General features: G+C 43.0%; 1 protein-coding gene across 2 annotated transcripts in view; it reads left to right on the forward strand.

Moving 5' to 3' along the window:
* Positions 1–17,127, forward strand: part of SLAIN1 (SLAIN motif family member 1) — a 58,679-nt gene extending 41,552 nt beyond the window's left edge. The window contains exons 5-8 of one of the 2 annotated variants that reach the window (XM_037059379.1): positions 1,801–2,142; positions 5,838–5,993; positions 13,473–13,755; positions 15,697–17,127. In XM_037059379.1, coding sequence (XP_036915274.1) covers positions 1,801–2,142; positions 5,838–5,993; positions 13,473–13,755; positions 15,697–15,772 — 857 coding nt within the window. In that variant the 3' untranslated portion in view covers positions 15,773–17,127. The remainder of the gene's footprint in view (positions 1–1,800; positions 2,143–5,837; positions 5,994–13,472; positions 13,756–15,696) is intronic. The other variant, XM_037059380.1, reaches the window with a different exon arrangement.
* The last annotated feature ends 510 nt before the right edge of the window (positions 17,128–17,637 follow it).

A 17,637-nucleotide genomic window follows, 5' to 3' on the forward strand; every position in this document is an offset into this window, starting at 1 on the left:
CCCAGCACGTCTCTCTCTGGACATTTAGCACTGAGCAGTGGAAGTCTGCGGCTGCACAAAAACCTGTACATGAGTGTGGAGAGCAGCTTTGTTCGTCATGGCCAGATGTCTTCCCATAGGTGGGTGGTTACTCAGACGGCGCTACCTCCAGGTCGTGGAGTGCTGCGCACCAGTAAGAAGGAGCGAGCTCTTGATTCATGCAGCTTCTTGGATGAATCTCCAGGGAATTATGTTCGGAGAAAAAGATCATCTGTATACTGTATACTCTGATTATACTCTATAATCAGACTGTGTGCTCTGATTCCTTTTGTATAACATTTTGGAAGGACAGGTTTAGAAATGGACAGACTAGTGGTTGGTTGCTACAGGGAAGAATAGGGTGTGGGTCTCAGCAGGGAGGCGGATGTGGTTACGACGTGCAACTCAAGAGGTTTCTGTGGGGTTTGGAACTGTTTGCTTAGTGTTTTGACACTGCTGGTGGACACCTGGTCCTGTGGGTGACAAAACTGCAGCAGGGTTGACACTTACACATGTACGCATGCACGATAAAACCGGGAACACCCGAGATGGGTTTGCGTCACTGCTGGTATCCGGGCCGCCATATTACTCTGTAATTCTGCAGTGTTACCACTGGGGGAGACTGGGCAAAGTGCACCAGGGAACAACTCTCTATTATTTCTTAGAACTGCAAGTGGTTCTCTTAATAAAAATTCAATTAAAAAAGCACTGATATACTCTTTAGGATAAGTGATTATAGAAGAGAAGATCGTTGGAAACAAGAAAGTTTTCCTTGGTTCTGCAATAAAGTCACGATGACTGATCTGGGAGTGGATACGCCAAGGATGCTAATGGCACACGAGAGGCACAGGGCGATGTACATCACCGGGCTGGGCTGGCTTTGGAGCTGTCTTCCCACGCTGATAGGAGTAGAAACACTCAGGTGTCATTTACGCAGAACAGTTTCCTGTTTTCAGAGTCTGTCAAGGCCGCCGCAAGAAACGTGGTGAAGCTTATGCAGAATTGAATAAGCTACATTTTAAGGGAAAAAGTGATTACTTTTTGTTACTATTTAGTAACAGTAAACCAACAGTAACTCTTTCTAAATCTGCGCGGCTAAAAGATCGGATGCCAGCTTTCAGAAGGTGAGTGGTCAGGGACAGGCTGCTCTACAAAATTGTGGTATCCACGACGAGACAAATGACTCGAAACTTACAGTTCGACCCTTTTCAGATGGTTTTCATTTAGGGTGACCCAGAAGGACCGCAGTGTCGAAAGGTCAGTGTGCTTTGAAGAGGACAGTGCTAGTAACCAAGAACAAAAGAGGGCGTGACCTTGTTAGAAAAGACAGGGACCGCAGGTCTTGAACTTCCCTTTGGCTTTGAGAGTTGGGGTGAGGATCAGGAGGAGTTCCTACTCAGGCAGAGATTCAGTTATTTTAATTTGACTGACAGCGAATGATTTATAGTGATGACAAATAGTGTTTCCCAAGCAGCGTTCTGGGTATCTGTCCAGAGCTCGAAGGGCTCATCTGGGGAAATCAACATTGGTTGGTGAATAAAGCAGTCTTATATTTAATCTCCACTGTGACTGGGGCAGTCTTCTGGCGAAATAGAACAGTCTAATGTTAAACATCTGTTTGGTAAGCAAATGTACCTGTTTTCTTGGGGTGTAATACGCTAAGAACAAGATATTGGATCTCCATTGGAATCATTTGGCCCGAATTTTCTGCTAACAGTTGAACTTCATATTTGCTAGACTTAAATGTCTCTTACCATAGTCCCATTTCTTGTTGTTTTCTAGGTCTCAGGCAAGATTATGCTTCCACTTCAGCATCTGTGTCAAGACATAGTTCCAGTGTGTCGTTAAATTCAGGAAAAAAAGGGACATGTAGCGATCAAGAGTATGATCGATTTAGTCTGGAGGACGAGGAAGAATTCGATCACCTGCCACCACCGCAGCCTCGTCTTCCCAGAGGTTCGCCCTTCCAAAGAGGGATCCCCCACTCGCAGACCTTCTCCAGCATCCGGGACTGTAGGAGGAGCCCCAGCGCCCAGTACTTCCCTTCCAGCGGTTACCAGCAGCAACAGTGTTACTCGCCTCAGGCCCAGACTCCAGAGCAGCAACCGAACAGGACCAGCGGAGGTAGGCTGTGTTGCCCTTTTGGCATTTGCTATGCTCAAGAAACGGTTTTAAGGTCAATGTCAATAATAGGTAAGTATTTCCCAGATGTATTAAGTACATTCTCAAGACCTTCTCGGTGTGATCTAAATTTAAATCTGTAATCCACTGACTTCGGATTGCCTGTCCGGGTTTCCGGACTCAGGGCTTCAGGAGCACCACTGTCGTGTTGCTGGCACAGACTGGGTCGCCAACGGAGCACCGCTGCGTTGCTGCCAGTTCAGCTGTGGGGCTCCTGCAAGTTGAGTGTGTGGTGGATCTCCAAGGAGCCCACGGCACCGAGGTGCCTCTCCTCACCTTTCGCACAACTGTCAGCCTCTCGCTGCCTGTTCCTGGCACAGAGTGAAAGTGTTTAGTGTGGACGATGGTGCTTGGGGAGGGTGCTGCTTGTCACATGCACGTGTGGGGGAAGTTGGGGTGTGTCTTTCCCCCTGAGGGTGACCTCCAGAGTGCGGATCCGTGTGGCCGCAGGAAAACGGAGGCTGGTGTTGGCATGTTAGTGGGGACTGGGTCTGCCCCCGTGTCAACATGGTGGGTTGGAATGCGGGTCCGTCTCTCGTGGTCTCTTCCGTCTTCCTCCTCATCACTTGTCTTGCTCTGCACTCCCAGGAATTGCACTCCTGGATCCAGCAGATGATGGGGAGGATGGCCCGGTAACGCTCTAAGCCTGGAATGTTTTCGTAGCAATGATCAGTCACATAGGGTCCACCCACTGTGGAGAAATAAGCCGTATCTGTACAGGTACAGCCCCATCCCCACAGCTGGGGACAGGCGTGCTCAGGCAGGTAACTTTATGACACTGCAAAGCCAAATATAAATTCTGTTACTGCTGGTCTGTTACCATGTTTTTCTTTCTGTGTGCTTGTACCATTCCTGCTAACTGAGAGAGAATTTGAAAGTCATGAAAATTTTAGTCCTGATTTCTTTTTGTACCTCTAGATTTTGAATTTAAAAGAAAACAGGGGCAGGCAGAGAATGTCGTGGTGACTGATTTCCAAAAGCTCATCGGATCAGAGAGGCTGTATTCCACGTGCTCAGTGCGGGTCGTGCCTTATGTTACGGTCGAGGGTGGGGCACCCGAACTGTGTCTCTAAGGGCTCTTTTGTCAGGTGCCCCCGGACGTCGTAGCCCAGCTGTCCAGCAGGTGCCAGCTCTGCGTCTTGGTTAGCGTTGTCAAATGAGGTCATTGTCTTACCTCAGAAAAATGGTTTTGACTCAGGTTAAACACTGCGCCCAAAGGGATTCGTTTTCCCTGAACCTGTTCCCTGACGATTCTATTTAGGGAAGGGAGCCACGTCCCAGCAATGTCCGGGACCCCTGCGAGGAAGTGGCATACAGAGCACTTTTATGGGGTCACTGCCGACTCCTTCGCCCAGTGGTCCCGAGCTCAGGCTCTGAAGTCCGGGGGACGGAGTTCCAGCCCCGCCTACCGCTCACTGCTTTCACAGGTTTCTCGTGGCTTGAACCATTCATTGAATTTCTTGGTTATAAATGATGAGCAAAATATCTCTTCCTTAGAAAACTTAGGTATGATTTTATCACACCATCTGCTATGTATTCTCCCAACCTAAGGAAAAAATGAAATGACTGTTACATTGCCAGTAGTAAAAGTGTTGAAGAAAGTGAATAAATGTGTCTCTCCTTCCCTCTCCCCAGACACCAGACACTGCCTTTATGAAAACAAAACAAGCCTTCTTAACATATGACTCATGTATCAGACCCTTCATTTGTGGAATATTATTTGAACAAGATTGTGAAATAGAAACAGTAACTTTGTAACTAATCTATCAAATTTTTTTCTAACATACCAAATAATTGTTAAGTCATTGATGTGTTTTAAAATAATTAAAAAGAAGCCAGAAATGCAGTATTCGTTTATTTTTTTTTTGTAGCTTCTACACTGCCTGGGTTTGAAAGAGACAGCTCTTCAAAGTCGACCACAAACTTGAGTGTCCTGACTGGTGTTTTTAGAGTACATATTGGTAAAGATAAAACTAGCTAGTAGAGTTGGGATATGTGAAAAATATGAGATAGTACAATTGCTTGTGGTTCTCCAGAGTTCATTCCAACCTTACAAAATATCATTTCTTAATATTTAATTTCTTATTTGGGAAAAACCCAATTTAATGTTAATTTTATTTTAGTTTTCCTCCTTAGGATCAGTGTGGAAAAACAGGTTGAGCAGCACTGGTCTAGACTGTAAACGCAGTGCGAGTTGGGGACTGTGCCCGTCTGAGACACTGCGCTGTCCCCAGCGTCTTCTGGAGTGCCTGGCAGGCAATACACGCACAATAGATACTTGTTCCCTTTGTTTATTCACTGGAATGGGGCAGGGTTTCCAAGTGGCGGGACCGGCACGCTCACAGGTGCAAGAATGTGGAGTATTTGGGAACTTCATTGTGGGCTGAGGGACAGGTAGCAGGTGAAGCTGGAGGAGTGTGTGTGCAGAGCTGACGCCTCAGCAATTCTCTTCTAGGCCCTACCCAGGAGCCTGGACGAGGAGCTGGAGGTGCAGGGAAGTTATCGGAGGGTTTTAAGAAGGTGACCGGATGTGCTCTAGGAAGAATGAAACTGGCTGTGGGGAAGATGGGTTGGAGGAACAAGACAGGGAGCATGGAGACCGATTAAGACTATTTTGTGAAGATGCGAGTGATAAATCATGAGGTCTGAACTAGGTGGTCGTAGTAGAAGCTTTACTGAATATGAGGCAGAATTATGAGGGCATGGAGTCAAGGGTGAAGAAGGGAAGCAAATCCTAAGAGATTCTCCAGATTTCTGGGTTAGTTGACTTTCTGGGCAGGGCTCTGTACCCAATAGATCTGAGTCACATAGGAGGGCCTGGGTGTGAAACTGAAGTGAATCTGATTTTGTACTGGAGTGGGTTTTGGCTTAGTGTTTTAGTATATACTTTGTTTGCTGAGCTCGAGGGACCTATGTATTTTAGTGTGTTTTTCTTGCTGGGGTCTATTATTAATCGGTAAAGGGAAAACTAACTTGTGGAGTTGCAGTTTTGTGGCTCATCATCTCAGCAACACCATCTGTGCGTGACTCTCTGCTGCCCCTCAGTGGCAGGAGGTGTACTTAGCAAGGAGAGAGAAATGGGCGCTTTCTCTTTTTCAGGCCTCCCAAGGCTTGGTGGCATGTTCATGATACTTAGAACTTTTTAGAAGTTACATGGTTGTGTTGATGTGATCAGTGTGTTTCTCAACATCTCATTTGAATTTTAATAATTTTTTTCCTTATGATACTGCGAGGAAAAGATCCATAGTTGGTTTTCACTCTTCTAGGTTGTAACAATGCTGGTGGTTTTTCTTGTTTTAACTGGATGGCTGTGAGATTATTTTCCAAGCTCCCGGTGACACAGTTTTATTCACTTCATGTATATGAACCAATAGGTAATTGATAAGTCCCTACCTCTCTTTATAGAACTCATGTTTCTTTTAACAGTCTATTTCATTTGGCGGAACCTTTATGGAGATACTGTTTTCCTATACAGAAGGTTAATTCCACTAGCTTGTTAGAATTTATGACATACATGATATTTTTATTTGCTGTTGCGCAAAATATGATCTGTATTTGCATTTACTTTTGAAAACTAGTGTCTGAATAGGCACAGAAGTTGTGGTTTTGACATTCTGTAACAACGTTTTCTCCTGCAGACAAGCTCAGGAGGAGCATGCCTAATCTGGCGCGGATGCCGAGCACCACCACCGGCAGCGGGGGCGTCGGCTCCCCGGTCACCGTGCGGAACAGCCAGAGCTTCGACTCCAGCTTGCACGGAGCTGGGAATGGGATTTCGAGGATACAGTCTTGTAGTAAGTGTAACAGTTCCTAGTCTTTTGTAGTTTTTCTAGTTGTAACGCCCTTAGGCAGATACACTATTCCATTTCCTTTTTTTCCTCTTGGGGACACTGCAAGTCACTTCTGTCTTTGCTTTGTGATGTCCCCCCCCACCATTAAATTGAGTAGTATTTTTACCAGTGCCTATGTTACCAGTTAATAATTAGTGAATTATATGTAATCCTTTATACCCAAGAATGGTAGTAAAAGTACTAAGTGGTCATTAGTTTTTCTAATTATACAAAATCTGTTTTCTTTTTTTTTAAAGATTTTATTTATCTTTAGAGGGAAGGGAAGGAGAGAGGGAGAGAAATATCAGTGTATGGTTGCCTCTCGTGCGTGCCCTGCTGAATCAAGTTTGTGACTGACCATCTACTATGCATCTCCGTTCTCTTCTCAGGCATGTGCCCTGACTGGGAATCGAACCTCGGTAGTTTGGTTCGCAGGGTCACGCTCAATCCACTGAGCTACACCAGCCAGGGCCAAAATCTGTTTTCTTTATGGACCTGGTTTCTGTCTACTTGGTGCCTTTACTCTGAAGAAAGCACATTTATTCTATCTTGTTGTTACTTTGGTGTTGTTTTTCTCCAGTTCACAGCCTTTCCCCCCCAAAATAAAGTTATGTTTTAGTGTGTCTAAAGTAGTATGTATCTACTCCATTTCAGCCTACTGCACAGTCTGTCAATCATTTTCTGTGTTTTACCCAGACAGATAAGTGAGTGTTCAGTCTGGGGTTCATGTTTTCACTTTGTGTGGGGCAGTGGTGGTTCTGGCCCCTTCCCCCCGCCCGACTCATGCTGTCTGTATGGGTGGTTGGGGTGAAGTTTGGGGCTGACCCCCGGGAAGCAGACTCAGTCCTAGTACTGATGTGCCCTGGGAGGCCTGAAATGTGTTCAGTGTGTGTTGCCCGAGAGTCACCAACCAGATGTCTGAGTCGGAACCCGGGGTCGATCATCGCCTTTCTCTCTCACATCCAGTTTTGGGGTTCAAGTGGTATTTTCCTAGCATGGGACGGTCTTTCATTCCTTTGTCTGAGTTCCTAAAGACAAAATGACATTCATTTTGCACAAGCAACTGTGCTAACTGGTTTATACTCATTATTTTCTTGAGTTCTGCCAATGATCCCATGAGGTCGTTTCTATTGTTGATCCCATTTTGCAGATGAGGAGACCGTGTTAGGTCGGTTCAGAACCAGTCCGCACAGGGCCACGCAGGTGAAGGAGCGAAACAGTTCTGATCGCCTCGAGTTTATGCGTCTAACTGCTCGGCTGCTCTGACTCCTGTGGGCTGTTCTCTGCACTTCAGCCAGTTTACTCTTACTGCCTTTGTATTACAGCTCGACCCCGCTCCCATTGACAAGGTCCCGTCGGGGACCCCAGTAGACTGTCCCGTGTGCCCCACCACACATCTAGACTGGATCAGGTGCTTGGTGCTCACCTCTGTTCTCTTGTGTCATACTTCACTGTCACTGTTTTTATCTTGCACACTGGTTGTCACCTCCCCCTGGGCTTGGGCCATAGTTTATCTGATTTTCTGTCCCCAGTGCCTGGTACATAATGAGCTCTCAGGAAGTGTTTGGGTGGATGAAGACATGAATGCTGCTATAGGGTTTATCTCCAGGCTCGACTTGTTAAATATTTGGCTTAATGAGTTCTGTGAGGGCACTGAAGACAATCTGTGAACTTTGCTAATGGGGGGAAACAGAAAGGACTACGGACTCATTTTATGTCAGGAGGTTAGGGCAAGGGGCCAAGGAGACCGTGATGATGTCCGAGATAAATACGCAGTTTTATACTTCATGTTTACAGTTTACAGAAGTGTAAAGTGTGTAAACGTGGAATGGGAAAATAGGGTTTGACGGTAGCAGATGTGGGGATGACTAGGAGTTTCTGCTAACTCTCAGGCAGTGTGGGTCAGTAGCAGTGTGAGTGCCAGAACACGCGTGTAACCTGAAACAGCACAGCGCACACTGCAAAGAGCGTCTGGGGCTGAGGTGCTCAAACAGCGAGGGTTCATCAGAGGGACACAGGGGACAACTTGAAGACGCCCCCAGGGGAAAAACCTGGGACAGTTTGAGCCATAGAATAAATCATTATATTAAAGGATGATAACCCATAGATTAAAATAAATAACCATGGGTCTGTATTTAACTACAGTAAATGGAGAATAGGGAAAATGCTTCTTTACATTAGAATTCCAATTGATAAAGCTAAATGAAGGGAAGAAAGTAGAAAAATCATCCTTTGTAAGCTGAGTGTCATAATGCGAGAAAAGAAAACCTGAGAAGAGAATTGATGTGTAGTAAGTAGATGGTCAGTCATCAACTTGATTCAGATCTTAGGATTCTGCTCTCATTTACTTTTATTCTTTCTGTGTCCTGAGTTTACATAATGAAGATTCCTAGTTCTGGACCATTTTACTTTCTGGAAAGAACAAAGTAGAGCAGAGGAAAGTTGGAAAGGCCACATGCTACAGAAGGAATAACACTGGATTATTAGTGTTCAGTGTTTGAGTTTGGGTCTTAATCATAAGTTATGTATTTTTTTCCTCACTTGTGAAATTAGGACTATGTCTGTTAATTTAACTAGTTTCTCTGTTTTAATTATTTCAGTTTATTATGGTTGAAACGCAGTAGTTTCAGGTATATAGCACAGTGATCAGACATTTATATAACTTACTGATTCCCTGGGTAGGCCTGGTTCCCATCTGACACCATACTAGAGACTGCAATATTTTTATTAGCTGCATTCCCTATGCTGTTCTTTACATCCCCACGACTGTGTTTGTAATTGGTAGCTGTACTTCCGAATCCCTTCACCTCCCCTCCTGTGTGGCAACCGTCAGTAGGCGCTCTGTGTGTATGAGTTAGTTTTTTTAAATTGTTCATCTGTTTTGTTTTTGAGATTCCAAAAAAAGTGAAGTCATACATAGTATTTGTCTTTGTCTGTCTGACTTATTTCTCTTAGCATAATACCTTTCAGGTCCATCCCTGTTGTAGCAAATGGCAAGATTTCATTCTTTGTATGGCTGAGTGATACTGCGTTGCGTGTATGCGCCTCCTCTTACTCATCCGTTTGTCTGGTGGACATTCAGGTTGCTTCCGTATCTTTGCTGTTGGGAATAATGCTTCAAAGAACATAAGAGTGCACACATCTTTTTGAATTAGTGCTTTGGATTTTTTTTTTTTTTTTACTTTGGATAGATACCCAGAAGTGTAATTGGTAGGTCATAAGGTAGTTCTGTTTCTAATTTTTTGAGGAACCTCTGTCCTCTTTTCCATGGTGACGGCACCAGTTAAGAGTCCCATCAAGTGTCTGAGGGCTCCCGTGTCTCCTTTTCCTCTCCAACACTTGTTTGTTGATTTTTTTTGACGATAGTCATTCTGATAGGTGTAAGGTGGTCTCTTATTGTTTTGATTTTCCCTAATAATTAGTGATGTTGAGATCTTTTCACATGTCTGGTAGTCATGTGTATGTCCTCTTTGGAGAAATGTCTATTCAGGTCCTTTGTCCATTTTTTTTTATCAGATTGGGGTTTTTTTGTATTAAGTTGTATGAGTTCTTTATATATTTTGAACATTAATCCTTCATCAGATGTATCATTGGAGAATATCTTCTATTTAGTAGGGTTTTTTTGTTTTGTTGATGGTTTTCTTTGAAAAACTTTTTAATATAATCCCAATTGTTTATTTTTTTTGTTTTCCTTGCCTGAGGAGACACATCTAAAAAAAAATACTGCCAAAAGTGATGTCACAAAGTTTAGTGCTTAATCTTTTCTCCTAGAAGTTTTATCCTTTCAGGTCTTACATTTATGTCCTTAATCCATTTTGAGTTTATTCTGTTACATGTTGTAGGAAGGTGGTAAGTTCTTTTTCATGTATGTGTTCAGTTTTTCTAACAGCTTTGATTGAAGAGACTGCCTTTATTCCATTGTGTAATGCATTCTTGCCTTTGTCATAGATTAATTGACCACATAGGCATGGATTTATTTCTGGGCTCTCTCTTCTTTTCAGTTGGTCTGTGTATCTGTTTTTATACCAGGTCCGCGCTCTTTTCGTTATGATAGCCTTGTACAGTTTAATATCAGACAGTGTGATTCCTCCAGCTTTGTTCTTCTTTCCCAAGATTTTCATGGCTATTCAAGGTCTTTTGTGGTTCCAAATAAACTTGAGGTTTATTTGTTCTAGTTTTGTGAAAAATGCCGATGGTATTCTGATAGGAGTTGCACTGAATCCATAGATTGCTATAGGTCATAATATGGACATTATAATGGTGGACGTTCTTCTTGTCCATGAATGTGGGATAGCCTCCCACTTATCTGTATCTTTTTCAGTCTCTTTCTTCAGTGCCTTACAGTTTTAGAGTACAGCTTCTTATTTTTTAAAAAACGAAGGTGGCTATTCATTGTGTATTGGAGAGTTAATGGGATTAACAGGACTATTTCCTAAATAACTGCTGTAATATTTCAGATGGTACTGACTGGGATTTGACTGAACCTGTAGATAAATTTTGGGAGTATTGGTATCTTAATAAGTCTTATAATTCATTAAAATGGAACATATCTTCATTTATTTCAGTCTTTTATGTTTCAGGAAAGTCTTGTGGCTTTCTGTATAGTGGTTTTATAAATCTATAGTTAAATTTATTATTAAGTATTTGATTTTTTAAATGTTTTTTCTAACTTTAGTTTCTATGAGCATGCTAGTATTTAGAAATACAGTTGTTTTTTGTATTTTAATGTTGTATTTGGTGACTTTGCTAACTCGGTTTATACCAATAGTGTTTAAATTTGGAATATACCCAACATAATGAGTGCATATAAACACCAACCCATACTCACAGATGTTCATAAAACTCTAAACCAGAAATGACCCAGCTTTTCATCATCGTCAGAATCGGTTGTAGCGTTTGTTTAATGGAGTAGTACATAGCAGTGCAACAGCACGGGTGAATCTCAAAAACACGTTCAATGGAAGAAGCCAGACACACCAGAGAACATACCATATAATTCCATTTGTATGAAGTTCAAAGTAGGAACGTCCCATCTGTGGTGATGAAGGTGACAGTAATATTGGGTTGGCCAAAAAGTCCGTTTAGTTTTTTTCTGTAAAAAAAAAAAAAAGGACACATTTTTCATTTTCACCAATAACTTTATTGATTTGGGTATTTTGAGTATGTTGGCTATGTCTTGCTATTGCCTTTTAGTGGGTAGAGGCCAGGGATGCTGCTAAACACCTTCCAGTGCATAAGACAGCCCCACAGCACAGAGGTATTTGGCCAAGATGTCAGTAGTACCAAGAAACTTCCCAAACCACTTTTGACATGTTCCGTTAGTCACAGCACCTTCTCCATACACTGCACAAATCTTTTTTTGTGTTTCAGTTGCATTTTTACCTTTCTTGAAATAATAAAGCATAATATGCTGAAAATGTATTTTTCTTCCATCTTTAGTATTAAAACGGCTGCATAAAAATTCACCAATTTTGATGTTTTTTTAATGCATGCTGATACGACAGCTGTCACAATACAATCTAACAAAATTGTTTGAAATGAAGTTAGAGACAACTAAGGACTACGAGAGCCATTGTATGGAAAAAACTGAACCATCTTTTGGCTGACCCTGTAGTTACCTTTGGGGGCATGGGGATTGGGGGAGGGGCATGAGAGAGCCTTCTGAGGTGCTGGTCATGTTTGGTATCTTAATATGGGTAGTGGTTACATGAGTGTGTTCAGTTTGAGATTTCATTGTACTTAATGAGTGTGCACTTTGTGTATTTTGTTTTATAAGAAATCGGGACAAATTCATATGTTGATTTTTTTTTAAATTAAGACTTTTTGAGCAGTTTCTAGGTTTACAGAAAAACTGAACGAGAGGTGTAGAGTCCCCAGATATCTTCACGTGCCCCCCTTACCCGCCCTACCAGTTTCCCCTGTTAGTAATATATTGCATTAGTGTGGAATAGTGCTAATAGTTGCTCAGCCAGTGTATGGACATATTCATGGTTAGAAGCTCCTAAATTAAGGAGTTGTAGAATTGGTTGGAAAGGATCTTGGAGATGACTTGTCAACCAGCAACAGATTATTATGCCCCCAAACTTGATTGGAACAGAACTATAGCAAAACCTTTATTTTTGCTTTATTATAGACCTTATTTTTCATTGAATTTGACTACTATCTATGTACATCAGCATTCCTACATAGATTTCACTTACTATATAATTGGAGAAAGAATTTTCAAGGGTAGACATTTTTTCTCCCCTATTTTTATTTCAAAACATATTGTATATTCCGTGCTCAAGTTCAAAATCAGCTAAACTGTTTTGGAAAGCAGGGTACACCCCTGTCAACTGAGCCGTGGGCGCTGGGCAGCCAAGGCCAGAGCAGCTCACACGTGTTGGGCAGGGCTGCTGCGTGAGGCCCCGTTAAAGATGGCTCAGCGTTTCCCTTGGAGAAAGGCATCAGAGACTACGTTTGTGTTTCCTAGTGTGAAATGGTACATAATCCCTGGCCTGTGCCGCCTGGATGAAGTGTGTGAGTCTCACCCCGAGGTCCCTTAGTTTTGTCAGTTGTGCTCTCGCAATCACGATAATGACAGGCTCACACCAGCTGAGTGGTCACTGCGTGTCGGGTGCCACGGTAAGGCTGCACGTGGGTGAACTCATCCCACCGACCTGTAAGGTGGGTGAACGGCAGGAGGAAAGCTCCTTAGGAAGTGTGTCTGTGATAAGCTGTACTTCACACTTACTGAGTCACTTCTGTCATCTTTCTTTATAAAATTACAGCTAAATGGTCCCTTGTTTCATTTTTGTAAAATCACCCCCAGAGTAACCATCAAGAAATCCTGATGTCTTCCAATCAAGCAAGGAAGAAATTGTCCTGTGAGAACTCAAATTTAAGGAAAGGAGGTTGTTCTAAGAATATGACATATTATAGTCAGGCACTCAAAATTGTTGCCCATTGACAGAAGATTCTCTTGTCAAAAATTAAAACTTTTGCTGCACCCAGGGTGGCTGAGTTGGTTGGGTGTTGCCCCGTAAAGTGAAAGGTTGCGGGTTCAGTCCCCAGTCAGGGACATACCTGGGTTGTGGGTTCGTCCCCCAGGTCAGAGCACCTACAAGAGGCAACTGATCAGTGTGTCTCTTTCACATCGATGTCTCTCCCCATCCCTTCTCCTCTCTCTAAAAATAACTATAAAATCTTTTTTAAAAATTAGAATTTTCCAATACTAAATGATATGTGGAGTATTGGGAAATTCTAATTCTTAACGAGAGAGTCTTCTGTCAATTGGCAACATTGTAGAATAAAATACAGTAATATATAACCTATATTAGTAATTTCAGTTTATACATTCACACATCTTTCAGACAGTGTATGGTTTTTGAACGTAATGTTTCCTAAGTTGGGCAGCGATAGATTCTCTCTCGCATGCACATCACTTGTCATTTTCTCTTCCAGTCCCATCCCCAGGACAGCTTCAACACAGAATCCACAGCGTGGGGCACTTCCCCGTGTCAGTCCGACAGCCTCTCAAAGCTACAGCCTACGTGAGCCCAACCGTCCAAGGCAGCAGCAGCATGCCTTTGTCCAACGGCTTGCAGCTGTACTCCAACAGCGGGATCCCCACACCCAACAAAGCCGCCACCTCTGGGGTGATGGGCCGCAGTGCCCTTCCGAGACCTTCATTGGCAATAAATGGGAGTAACCTGCCTCGAAGCAAAATTGCACAACCTGTTAGAAGGTAAGAAACTTTGTTCCTTCGTCTGGATGGCTTCATTCGCAGTTCGAAATCAGAAATTGCTCCCGGCTCCATTTCACCCTTTCCTTGGTCCAGTCCGACCCTAACAGCAGGTCACACTACCCTCTAGGGCCTGGCTTGTGTCCCTCTTCCTCTGGAAAGTGAGGGGTGTGGGTGTCCCTGTGAGATCAGGCCCCCTCTCTGTCTCATCCCCACCCTCCCTCGTCGCCTGACTCCTGATGCCTGTTTGCATTTGCTTTACCAGGGAAGACCCACCTCCAGAATGCCTGCATTTCCTTTCCTTTGCGTGGCCTGTCCAAAATTGCAGCTCCTTGGGTTTTACCTCCTCCTTCCCCTTCTCCATTTTCTTTCTGTAGCAGTTGTCATCATCTGTTGGCTATACATTCTACTTATTATTTTATGTGCCCCGACATTCCTCACTAGAATGCACGCTCCTACAGGGTGCTGGCTGACCTTTGCGTCATTGCTGTATGTCCCTAATGCCGAGAGCTATGTCCAGCACAGGGTAGGATTGCAAATGGTTTTTGAATCAGTAATTTTTCTATCAAAGTGAGCAAAACCGTGTTAGGCACGTGTGTGTGTGCACACACATTCCCTTACACCTTCATGGTTTAAAAAGCATCTTATACGTAGCTGGGTTTTGTTAGCTTATGTAGGTAAGTGGGTTATGGTTCAGTTAACATTATTTTGTTGTTGTTTTTCAAAATTCTGGATTACTTTCAGGGCACATTTTAGATGAGATCATGGTCCTGAGGTACCCTTCTTGAACCTAGATATCCTGGAGTGTTTAATGGTTTAAAAAATATTCTGTAAGTGTGGGTTGAGGAGAACTCAGAAGATGCGACAATAGAGGCAGTCAGTACAGACAGCTCTTACGGGAAAAGAAGGCATCGAGGAGGAGAGGGAGGGAACATAGTAAATGTTTGACAGGGATTTGGGGGCNTAAGTGGGTTATGGTTCAGTTAACATTATTTTGTTTTTTTTTTTCAAAATTCTGGATTACTTTCAGGGCACATTTTAGATGAGATCATGGTCCTGAGGTACCCTTCTTGAACCTAGATATCCTGGAGTGGTTAATGGTTTAAAAAATATTCTGTAAGTGTGGGTTGAGGAGAACTCAGAAGATGCGACAATGGAGGCAGTCAGTACAGACAGCTCTTACGGGAAAAGAAGGCATCGAGGAGGAGAGGGAGGGAACATAGTAAATGTTTGACAGGGATTTGGGGGCAAGTAATTGTTTTTCTTCATGCATTGGTATGTAGAAATAATAGGTGCTCAGAAGCAAATCCGGAAACTATTGAAAAGCACAGAAGATAAAGGCTGCCTTAGAAGCCTACTCCTCAGATAGAGACAGCTTTGCTGCGTGTTTGTTCTGTCAGTGCTGGGTTACCCTCCTCCGGTAAACACGGAGCTGTGTTATGTGTGTGGCCGAACAGTTATGTGACACAGAGGTAAATAGGACCATCTATTCGTCCATGGCTGTGTGTCCCCAACACCTGGGAAGGCTGTCACTGCCACACTATGGGAAGATCGGTTGTCCCAAGAATAAGCTTAACACTGAGAATTTTTCTACTAAAAATCTTGGCCAAACATAAGGCTTAAAATTTTTTCACGTTAATTTGCTGTTTGTATTCAATGAAGTGACCATTTGTTTGGGACCCATTTTTTTTGTTGAGTTTTTTTATACAATACAACAAGGGCATTGATCATTTTTCACTTATGCCCACGCTATGTGTGCAGCACTGTGCTGAGAGCTGGGTTTCCAGCAGGGGGCGTGCTGCAGCGCTCTGGAGTGTGGAACACAAGGAGCACCCCAGGGCCTGCCTGTGGGATGCCACTGCTGGCCAGGGGGAGCAGGGGGAAGTGAGTGATGCGACTCACAGGGCGATTAACAGCCTCTTTCCTCCTTTCTTACCCTTGCAGTTTCCTTCAGCCTCCAAAGCCTCTGTCGTCACTCAGCACTCTGAGGGATGGAAACTGGAGAGATGGTTGCTACTGATGCAGCGTATGTGCCCTTGACGAATGGGGAAGAAGTGGAAATGAGGGTTGTACGTATTACCTAGCTGGCTAGGTAACAGCGGATGTTGGGATATTCTTTCCCCCCTTTGCATCTTAACATACTTACTGCATTGTTTTTCAACGGACCAATCACCAGAGACTAATTATTGCACTTAAGTATTCACCTGAGATACTGCAGCAGTCTCAGATCCATGCTTGCAGTCGGTGACCCTTAGTCCTAGACGTTTTTGTAGAACTGCTACGTACCTGAACACTTTGGAGAGAATCGAGATGTATCAGTAATGCTTTCTTTGCCATATGAGGTTTTTAAAGTAACTTGTTCCCTTTACTTATGTGTTCTAAACATCTTCCCATTACGTGTTCTGTATTTTAATACATTGCGTATTTACAAATACGTTTTATCAATGTATGCTTGGAAATTTACTTTTTTATAGTTTACAGGAATTTTATTTTTTGTGCCTATTTCTTTTTACACCTCTGTGAACCACTATGAAACAACTTAAATTTTGTGCCATAAAAATATTTTTGGGGTAAGGTACTATTTTTTTAGCTCTAGGGATAATATCAACAACAATCCACCATACAATTTGAGAGACATAATTTTATGTTGAATGAGCACAGTGTAATCAGAGGCATTGCAAGGAGACAGCCAGACAGCAAGTTAAGTGGTCTTGTCTTTTTCATTGTTAATTCATCGTCATACATGGGTTTCATATTTACAAAGGCATCACAAAACTCACTGCACTTAATATCTGCAATTTTGCTACTGTACCACAGCTGATTTTCAATCCTTTATTACAGAGGACAAAACTGTAATGTTTTATTAATTAACAATGCTTCTGGAAATGAAGGCATTTTCAAGCAAATAAATCTTTTTGATAGACCTTTTACAAAACCCATTTGCACTAATGAATGCTTTTCTTATGGTATGACCTAATATTTGTTACTGTGTACATGCTGTTTTGGAATGTTCGGAAATAAAGACTATTTCAGCAGTATCAGGTCGTGCACAAATGTGCAGCATAAACACGTTTCCCTACAGTCGTGAAAGTGGTGATTGTTGCTACGTTCTCACCAGGGCATTTATGTCAAGCAGGCAGACAGAATATCCACGTTTGTAGAAACTCTTTCCCTGAGATACTTGTGAGGTGGTTTTAGTTCCCGCTAGGAGGGCTGCTGGAACTCGAGTGGTGCGTGGCCCGGAAACGCTTATGGACAAACACTGTGAAAGAAGATTTCCATGTGTTGTAGGGGTTTAACATGAAATACTTCCTTGGTGTCAGTACAATAGCAGAATATTCTCTTCATTCCACGTAGTATTTGATGTTGGTTGGAAAGCTTTTCACCTGAAGGTACAGTCACGGAAAGGTTATGCAAAGGTTTTCGTGCTAAGCTTAAGAAGAGAGTTCTACCCAAGGTCATTGGGGGCTTATTTATAAAGATGTGCCTTTATATAGAATTCTGTCTGAAAGTCTGGCTTGAAAGTACATTTCATTGTACTTTAGAAGAACTGTGAGCTGGAGGAGGAGAGAGATCAAAGGGGAAGTGGTGTTTAAGAAGCACTTGTTTAGGGACGAGACTGTGCTACGTGGTTTGTGTGCAGTTGTCTAGCTCTAACCGTGTCTGTTGTCCCCAGTTTAAAAATAAAGACCTTGAGCCCTGGAGATGTGACAGTCACCTCGTGCACCCATTTAGCTGGTGGACAGTGAAGCTGACTCCCGAATCCAGGTTTACCTGGTCTCCGAGGTCTCTTTCCTCTCTTGTGCTCTCTTCCTAGGAACACATGTCGTTAAGTTAGTACATTTTTTAAATGAGTTTATATTCTGCTGCGGAAATTAAAGGATT

This window comes from Sturnira hondurensis, unplaced genomic scaffold (assembly GCF_014824575.4).
Source record: "Sturnira hondurensis isolate 20B ecotype Veracruz unplaced genomic scaffold, ASM1482457v3 Scaffold0010812, whole genome shotgun sequence".
Lineage (NCBI taxonomy): Eukaryota > Metazoa > Chordata > Mammalia > Chiroptera > Phyllostomidae > Sturnira > Sturnira hondurensis.